Source organism: Calidris pugnax, unplaced genomic scaffold, assembly GCF_001431845.1.
Source record: "Calidris pugnax isolate Ruff unplaced genomic scaffold, ASM143184v1 scaffold162, whole genome shotgun sequence".
Classification (NCBI taxonomy): domain Eukaryota; kingdom Metazoa; phylum Chordata; class Aves; order Charadriiformes; family Scolopacidae; genus Calidris; species Calidris pugnax.
Window position 1 is genome coordinate 430,736 of NW_015090900.1, and position 9,515 is coordinate 440,250.

The window sequence follows — 9,515 nt, forward strand, 5'->3', positions numbered from 1 at the left end:
CCAGCATCACCTCTGATGGCAGATCCTGATGCAGCCACAGCCTCAGCCCCCCCAGGACATCACCCCCAGCACCAAAACCACCCCCCCAGAGGGGCTGCACCCCTTGAAACCCCCTTTTCCACGGGTGGCCCAGTGCCCGTCGGTGCCACAGAGCCCTTTTTCTTTGTCCTCTTCTTTCTTTTCCTCCTGGTCTCCCTTTTCTTCGCAGCTCTAAAGGAGTCCGGGCGTGAAGAGGGGATCAATGGGGAACGGAAAGTTCCTGTAAATAAATAACAGCTCGACCTCGGGGTGTTTCTCTCCCAGTAGCTGTGAAGAAAAGGCGGACACGTCCAGGCTTTGACTTGAAACATATTTCCGCTGGCCAGGGCTGCGGAGCCGGGTTCTCACCCATATTAGCATTTATTGTGGTTTGGTTTGGGCTTTTCCTATTTTTTTTATTTTTTTTTCCATTCCCCCCCCCATTCTTTTTTTCTCCTTCGGTGCAAGGGTTAGGCTGGGGGGGGCTGCTGCAGAGGAGGGTTGGCATCAGCTGGCATCACCCCGGCTGATGAACAACGCTGGCGTTGAGTGGCTTCGGCTCCTCGGGAGCCACCAGCCTCGGGCACGTTGGCACCAGATGCTATTGTAGAGGGTTTTATTTTATTTTATTTTATTTTTTTCCATTTTATTTGTTTTTTTGCTTTTCAGCTGTCATATGGGTTCTGGAGGCGAGTGGTGAGTGCTAAGGGGTTTGGGCTTGGACCGCCTGGGAATGTGGGTCCTGGTTAGGATTTGTGCCGGAGCTTTTGTGTCTGGGGAAGCGGCGCGGCGATGACAGGCAGCGGTGGGGATGCGGGGTGCTTGGATGGGGATGAGGGATGCTTGGATGGGGATGCGGGATGCTTGGATGGGGATGAGGGATGCTTGGATGGGGATGAGGGATGCTTGGTTGGGGATGAGGGATGCTTGGATGGGGATGTGGGATGCTTGGATGGGGATGAGGGATGCTTGGATGGGGATGAGGGATGCTTGGCTGGGGATGCGGGATGCTTGGCTGGGGATGCAGGATGCTTGGATGGGGATGAGGGATGCTTGGATGGGGATGTGGGATGCTTGGATGGGGATGCAGGATGCTTGGATGGGGATGAGGGATGCTTGGCTGGGGATGCAGGATGCTTGGCTGGGGATGCAGGATGCTTGGATGGGGATGAGGGATGCTTGGATGGGGATGTGGGATGCTTGGATGGGGATGCGGGATGCTTGGCCGGGGATGCGGGATGCTTGGATGGGGATGTGGGATGCTTGGATGGGGATGTGGGATGCTTGGCCAGGGATGCAGGGATCACCTGCCAGGTCTGGCTTGGGGCAGCCTGAGTGGTCCAGCCCCACCTCGGAGAAGCCTCAAGGGGTTTGCTCAGAGCTCAGAGCCTGAGATCCCCCCCCCTTTGCATCCCTGTGAAGGGACTTTACGAGGAGAGGCTGAGGGACTTGGGGCTTTTTAGTCTACAGAAGAGAAGGCTGAGGAGGGATCTGATCAATGCCTGTAAATACTTAGGGATCACCTGCCAGGTCTGGCTTGTGGCAGCATGAATGGTCCAGCCCCACCTTGGAGAAGCCTCAAGGGGTTTGCTCAGAGCTCAGAGCCTGAGGTCCCCCCCCTTTGCATCCCTGTGAAGGGACTTTATGAGGAGAGGCTGAGGGACTTGGGTCTTTTTAGTCTGGAGAAGAGAAGGCTGAGGGGGGATCTGATCAACGCCTGTAAATACGAAAAGGGTGGGTGTCAGGAGGATGGGGCTGGTCTTTTCTCAGTGGTGCCCAGGGACAGGACAAGAGGAAATGGGCACAAACTTGAACGTAAGAAGTTCCTCCTAAACATGAGGAGGAACTTTCCTGTGAGGGTGGCAGAGCCCTGGAAGAGGCTGCCCAGAGAGGGGGTAGAGTCTCCTTCTCTGGAGACATTCCAAACCCACCTGGACACGTTGTGCAACCTGCTCTGGGTGGACCTGCTTTGGCAGGGGGTTGGAGGAGATGATCTCCAGAGGTCCCTTCCAACCCCATATCACCCTGTGATTCTGTGACCCACCTGCCCTCCTCCCTGGACACCCCTGCGATGCCTGTTTAGGCCAAATGGGGGGTAAGAGCAGCCACAAGCACCCCCCAACACCGGATCCAGGCACCAGGATGCTCAGAAAAGTGGATAATGAGCAGCGTGAGGAACCTTCCCCTGCACCGGGGCACAGATCTGCTCCCCCCAACCCCCCCCAAGAAGCGAGCAGGCGGACGGCAGAGGGGAGACTCGTAACCGTACGTTTATTATTCCACATGGAAAGTCATTAAAATGATTACACGGAGGCCTGAGGCTATAATCACGTACATTGGATAAGAACATCGACACCGATAATAGAAAAGCAGAACTGACCACTTCGCTACGGCTTCGGACCCGGGCGATTCCCCCCGGAGGAGCCCAGCTCTGGTCTCCTCGAAGCCAGCGACGTCTCCAGCGAGAGCTTCTTCCAATGACTTCAACAGGAGCAGACCTTCCTCCTCCTCCTCCTCTTCCTCTCCCTCCCCGCCTCCCCCCTCCCCAGTGACAAGTGCTACAGGTTAAAAAGATGGGCTACATATTAAATATAGGGCATTACCTTCAAGTAGGGCTGGTATTTTACACAAATAACCACATTATTTGGTATCACTAGCATTTTTTTTTTTTAATGTCCATCGTAAGACACCATTAAAAAAACCAACAACTTTAGCCTTCTTTATCTACAAAGATCTTTGTTCTCATCTCCTTAGTCGTTTGGTGTTATTTTACCCTGCACATACAAGTATTAGAAGCATTATTAAGAATCGGATCCTTCAACACATTTAAGAATTATATTATTATAACAAATAAGACCAAAAATTAGATTTTTATAGTTAAATATTCTGTGAGCCAGACAAAGGGGCTTTACTGTACAAGCGATTGTGCATTTTTCTTTTTAAAAAAAGCAAATTATAGTGCAAAGCAAAAAACGTTGGCCTGTCTCGTGACCATTTGCATACAATAGAGGTGCATCTATTTACACCTTCACATGACAATATGTCATAAAAATAACATCGTTGCCATTCTTTTTATTATTTTCTTCTTTTTTTTTTTTCTTTTTCTCTTTCTTTCCGTTTTGTTTAAAATCCGCTACGAACAGTCTTAAATTAACCTAGTACTACGAATGCCTTGTTTTTCCTTTGTGCTTTCCATCAGTGGCGCGGTCGGATGCTGAAGGTTAAAATGCATCAAAACACAGGCTGCCGTGGTCCAGTTTCTACAGCTGGCAAACACCAGAGAGGTGCTCGCTGGTGCTAAGGCAAGTGAAGGTTGCAGTTTTGCTGGGGTAGGGCTTTTTTTTTTTATTATTATTATTTTTTTCATCATTATTATTATTATTATTATTATTTAAAAGAGTTGTTCTTCTTGTTGCTTATTTCACTCGTGAGTGGTCATCGCAGCTTTCCAAGGAAGCCAGGATGTCTTGCTCCAGTCTGGACGTGGTAGTGCAATTAACAACGCTCTCTACCTCAACCGAGGGCTGACGAGCTGCCGACTGAGATTTGGTGATTGCGCGGCTGCAAGGGTGCAACTTGGGCAGAGGGGCTGGGAGAGCCAGGTGGGCTTTCCGTTTTCAATTTTCCTATGCTCAGGTGAAAAATAAAAAAATAAAAAAAATAAAATAATCGTGGTTACTGGTGGCACTGGGATTTGGGAATGTCGCTTGGTTGGAGGGTGGGCTCCGAAGGGCAGTGGTCACTGCTCCCTGAGAACCTGCCCACGCACCCTCAGTGCTGCTGGTGGGAGGAATCCCGAATCCAGCCCGAATTTCCACGTCACCAGCAGGCACAGCGGGATCACGGGAGGGGATGTGACCTCCCTCGGAGCCAGGCCACCAGCCTGGCCTTGAGGAAGCCCTTTGCCACCCCTCCAGCTGCCTCCCATCACGGTCCCATTTGGGTTGCAACCTCTTTGGTATCAGGTATCACGATTTGGTATCACGAGGGTGTGTGGTGCCCAGGAGCCCTGGTTCCTCTGAATGCCACATGAAGCCACCAGCTACCGATGGTACCATCAGTGCCCCTTCCTCAGCTTGTTCATCTACAGCGAGATACCCCTGCGCTGGGTCACTCGGGGGGAAGGAAAGGAGGGTGAGGGGATGGAAAATGCAAGCCAACGCCGCTTCGCAATATTCCCACCACCAAGGGACCAAGCAGAACTTGCTCCTTTCTCCAAATCTCAGTCAGAGCTTTCCGTATGAACCAAGTCGATTCTTAATAAAAAAAAAAAAATCATCATGTGTCAATCCGCTCTGGGTGAAAAAAATGGGAAAGAATCGTAAGAGAAATATGGTGCTGCATGTGTCGCCACTCAGAGAGGATGAAAGGAAGACCCAGAGACCGATGGTGGGGTCACACCAAAGGCTCCTGAGTCCCTTCTGCAGCTAACGCGCTCGGAAGTGCATCTCATACAGCTGGGATTGTCCTGAACGCCGCCTTCGCTTCGGCCACCATCGCTGAGATTTGCTGAGAGGAGCAAAGGATTGAATGGTGAGGTCAGGACAAGCGAGCAAACAGAACAAAACAAAACACGTCTCGTTAAAAAGTACATCTCATATGTAAACATAGAGGAAAGGGGGAAAGGGGAAGGGGGGGGTGGGTCTGTCAGGCACGGGATCAGCCACGTTACTGTTTTAAAAATGACGACAATGACAAAAATGAACAATACAACCTCTGTCGCCGACAACAAATAATAATAATAATCACATCACAGCTCGTGTTCACGTGGCTGATGCCGGCCGGCCCGCGAGGAGCGTGCCCGAGTCCCCGCCGTTGGGCTGTAAACCAGACTCTCAGGTGCCACGCGCGGCTCTGGCGTCATCCCGGAGCTCTTTGGTGGTCGGGGGCCCTACGCTGGTGGGGAGGGAAGGAGAGGAGACAATGGGGGGCTTTTTTCTTTTTTTTTTTTCCTTTTTTCTGGTTTTTTTTTTCAGTTCAGTCTTCCTGCACTGGCAGAGAGACGGCTTGGCCGACTCCCTGGTCTTGTCTCTTCTCTGAAACATTTTGCAGAAGAAGGGTGAGCTTTTCGTAACTTTTGAATGCTTTGTGAGGGGAAGAGGTGTGAGTGAGATGACTGAGAAGTGTTCTGCAAGAGACAAACATCTGATTCCGCACGTCCTTATTTTTTGTTTCCCCCTATGTACAATCCACATACTTAAAGCATACGAAAGGAACCACATCAAGCGACAAATTCAAGCCTCGTGGACGTTCATCTTGAAATGTAACGTAGGTCTTGGTCCATCTTCGCTTGATGTTTGCCCGTGTTTGCATGCAGAAGATCCTGGTTTGCTTTTGGTTTGAGAGACTTTGGTTTACCCTTTCCCGAGGCATCATTTCGCTCGATTCACTACCAAAAGGAGTATCGTAAAGGTGGCTGATTAAGTTAAAGCTATAGGTGCCCAGTTGAGTTCCTCCTAGTAGGGCCTCCAGACCGACTCATCCATCCTCCCAGTAGTCGTCATGGTCGTCGGCGAGTTACTGTGGCTCCCATCCGCATCCACCCCGTCGTTCTGATTACCCAGGTTGGGATTCATTAAGTTGTTCCCCGCTGAGGCACTTGTACAAGAAGAGAGCATCCGGGTGGGGGACCGCTCGCCGCCGGCCACCATGGAGAACTGGTAGGAGCCCGAAGACGTGCCATAGTACAAATGGTAGGGAGAAGGGTTGGCCTGGAAGGGTCCACTTTGGTTTTGCGTGGAGCCGGGGTAAGGGGGAGGCAGGTAAGTGTGGTGGAAACGCGTCGTGGTGGGCATGCTGGTCATGCTGATGCCCCCGATGCCGGTGGGAGAGGGCGTCGCGGTGTAAGGGAAGGCAGCGGACATGGCGCCGGGGTAATGCATCCGTGGGTCGGAGAACCTGGTGTCGGTGAGAGTGGGCAGCGTCGGGAAGGAGCGATCGAACTGCCGGGGGTCAGAGAAGGGGCTCAGATCTGAGGTGCCTGTTGGGGTGGAGAAAGAAAGCGGGTGGTTAGAGCACGAAATTCGAGGCTTGTGGAGTTTGTCCTACAAGCCTGGGCCATCTCCTGCCCAAGGGATTAAAGCCAGAGGGAAAAGCGTCCCCTGGATCTGCCAGGGAAGAGAGCTGGGGAACTTAAGTACAAAAAAAATCCTAAACCCATCTGTTTAAGTTGTTCCCATTTCCTGTCCTAAAATTTGTTGTTTCCTATCCAAGAAGGGACACGACCAAGCTGACTTCTCTAGGGGTCTATTCATCTCTGGCGGATTAAAAAAAAAAACACAGCCCATAAACACAGAAAAAAAAATGTTTAGCCATTACATCAGCTGTGTAGTAAATAAATGGATGCGGGCCCCAGACGGCCGGTCCCTGAGATAGTCGGTGGTGTATACACACACACACGGAGACGGGGAGGAAAAGCTGGAGTCCAGACCAGCCTGCTAAGCCTTCTTGTGGGTGGCCTGTTCGTGCTGATACCATCAGGGGATGGAGCTGATAAACACACAGCTGAAAACTCCCAAGCTAGGAGCCACAGTATCCCTCTGCTTGATTTCTCTGTGTATTTTTCTCCTTCCAAGAGGATAAAGAGAGTGAGAAATTCAGGCTTTTTTTTCTGCTGGGGGGAAGGGAGCCTTGGGTCAGCACGGTGGGGATGTTACCCAGCTCCCCTCGGATGCTGGAGCCCCCCCGTGGCTTTTCCTGGGGGGTCTAAACCCAAAGGGGGTCGCAGCCAGCTTCCAACTGGAGAGGGATCTCTGCCTGGTGCTGCCGGGTCCTGGCCTCCTGCTGGAACCCAAGGTTAGAGGTGGGAATCCAGACCAGCAGATCCTTTGAGGACCTCGAGGCTTTGCTGTGGCACCACCCTCAGCCATCCCAAGGCTGGTGCCATTTCCTTATAGAGCCCAGCGCACCCAAGACAGAGAGAAATGAGTTCTGCTCTCCAAGGAGAGATGGAAACCCCTGTCCTCGAGACCTCGGTGGCCCACGCCAAGCTCCGGCACTGGTTATGCAGGAGGACATAGCTAGAAATGCTGCAACCGGGCCTTTCTCAGCCTTTTAACACCCCTCACAAGATGACAATCTCTAAAAAAAGCAATTCTAGCCCAAAGCCTTGGCTGAGGCACTGAGCTCAAAGCCTTGGCCAGCTGGAGGTGGCTCCTCACCTTTTCTGTTTGCACCCAAGACCCCTGTTTTTCCCTTGTTAAAAGCAGGGGCATGGCACCTGCCTCCTGGCCTCGGTGACATTTTTGTCACGTTGGCTGGATTTTTAATCAACTCAAAGCAAGAAAATGTGTGAGATGAGTAGGAGGATAAACGTGCTTGTTGGTTTTAGATGTGCATATGTATACAGACACACATTCATATGATTGTGCATTTGCTATGCATGCAGAGCCATGTGTGATTTATACGTTGGTTTTAGATGTGCATATGTATATAGACACACATTCATATGATTGTGTATTCGCTATGCATGCAGAGCCATGTGTGATTTATATACATTTATTATGATGAAGCGTTTTTTAACTTCTCAGTGCTGGTGTTCCAGGCCCTGCAGCATTCCCCTGGGGAAAAATACTCCAGCTAATCCCTTCCAGCTAACTAGTGGCAAGAGCACGCTCTTGGAGGAGCAGAAAGGGAGAGGGTTTGATCTGAGTGAACCCTCTTTCTCATCCCAGGTGAGTCCTTCAGCCATCGGCCGCGGGAAGGAGCAGGGGAGGAGAGGTTCCTCCCTCGCCTCCGGCCGTTTTGCGGGCGATCGGCAGCGCCTGCCTTCCCACGCAGGCTCCAGGGAGGAGAAAGGTGGAGGGGGGAGCACCTGGTTTGTGAACGTGGCTGCGGCTTTGGGGCGAGATAAGAGAGGAGCAGCTCAAAGCCGTCACGAACCGCGCCGCTCTGGCACACAACCCGGGGCTGGATGCAGCCGAGCCCAGCGCGGCCGCCGCCGTCCCTCCTGCATGCCATGCGGAAAGGGGGAGCGTGCTCGGGCTGGCTGGAAAAGCACTACGTTGGGAAAAACTGCTCCCAACTGACCAAACCAACCTGATCTCCCATCGCAGCCTGCCAGCGGGACGCTCTGCCCCATCCCCGAGCCGTGCTGCTGCCAAAGCAGCACCAAAAAACTGCTGTCAGGCGCGGGGAGGTGAGGTTTGGAGACCAGCTCTGCAAGAAGCAGCTTGACCAGCGCCTGTAGCTTTAGCAATCACAGGATAAGGGGGCAAAAATCCTGGCTGAACTTGCACTGGAGAGAAAAAGCACTATTTTCTGAATCCTTCCTCCTAATACACACAGAGCCTGGCCACTGTGGGCCAAGTAGCTGGACCGTTTTGCCATACACTGAGAGAAAGCAGTCCCGAAATCCACCCCAGAAAACCCAGGCTGCTCCTTGCTCCCTTCCCGAGAGCAGATGACAATCTCCAGCTCCTTCATTAGCTTTCACATGCCCATAAATAATATTCCATAAAATGCTAATCGAAATAAAACCTAAGTGTGCAGTGCACATTTCCCTTTTCCTCTATAACACGCTCAAAGAGTGGTGTTTTTTTCGTTGGGTTTTTTTTTTTATAAAGGCTGCATTTTATTGGCCTGAACTTGCAACGCTTGGCAATGGGTCCTTGCTACTAATTTAGACGCAAGCGTGTCAGAGTGTTAATTGCAGGCGCTGTGTGTGACGAGCCAAGCACGGCGAGACCCTCGGATCTAGGGACACCCTGGCCATCACCTGCAGAACTCGGGTGGCCATGGCAGAGACTCTGCAGGCCCCGGGCTCTGAAACCCCAAGTCTCTGACAGACAGGACTCAGTAAATCCAAGGGAATGTGGGGGCGAATCCCTCGGAAATCAAATTCCTCGGAAAGCAAATCCCTTGGAAAGCAAATCCCTCGTTTCTGCCTGCTTTGGCCAGGGAAACCCATGGAAGGGGCTGGGCATCCAAGCGGCCATGACCAACTCGCTTTCATCTTCATGGGCCTTGGGCTTCAAGTCTGGCCCAGAATAAAGCTCCAGCTTCACCCAACCAGTCTGAGGCTAAAAGAACCAAACGCAATTAACCCCCCAAAACAATAGCGACTTGTGTATTTTCCCTCTGTGTTATCTGGTGGTGGGGGGGAGGTGGGGTTCGGCCTTCCCAGGCTGTGGCAACCAGACACCAGCCCTATAATGTCGGCCTCTGTTTTGCCCTGGAGCCCCCGGGGAGGTGAAGCCCGTCCATCCCTGCTCCCCGCCGTGACGCCCAAGCGGGAGAGCTTCCCCGGCGGCTCGGGGCTGAGGCGGCCATGGCCGGGCCGAGGCACGGAGCTGCCCGGCGGAGAGCGGCCTCCCCGTTAACCATCCCCATGGCGCCCAGGGCCCGGCCCGTCGCGGGGGCTCGGCGGCGTCCCCCGCCACCCCTCAGCGCCTCGGGCGGGGAGAAGCGGCCGCCGGCTGAAAGGAAGCCCCGTCCCGGTTGCCAGCAGAGGGCAACGGCCGCCGGGCCCACGGAGGGAGGCGGCCGCTAGAGGGGGC

At 52.8% G+C, this 9,515-nt stretch overlaps 1 protein-coding gene across 1 annotated transcript in view; it reads right to left on the reverse strand.

Annotated features, from left to right (window-relative positions):
* Positions 1–3,392: 3,392 nt before the first annotated feature.
* Positions 3,393–9,515, reverse strand: part of RUNX3 (runt-related transcription factor 3) — a 114,473-nt gene continuing 108,350 nt past the window's right edge. The window contains exon 6 of the mRNA XM_014948667.1: positions 3,393–5,998. Within this exon, the coding sequence (XP_014804153.1) occupies positions 5,475–5,998 (524 nt within the window). The 3' untranslated portion in view covers positions 3,393–5,474. The remainder of the gene's footprint in view (positions 5,999–9,515) is intronic.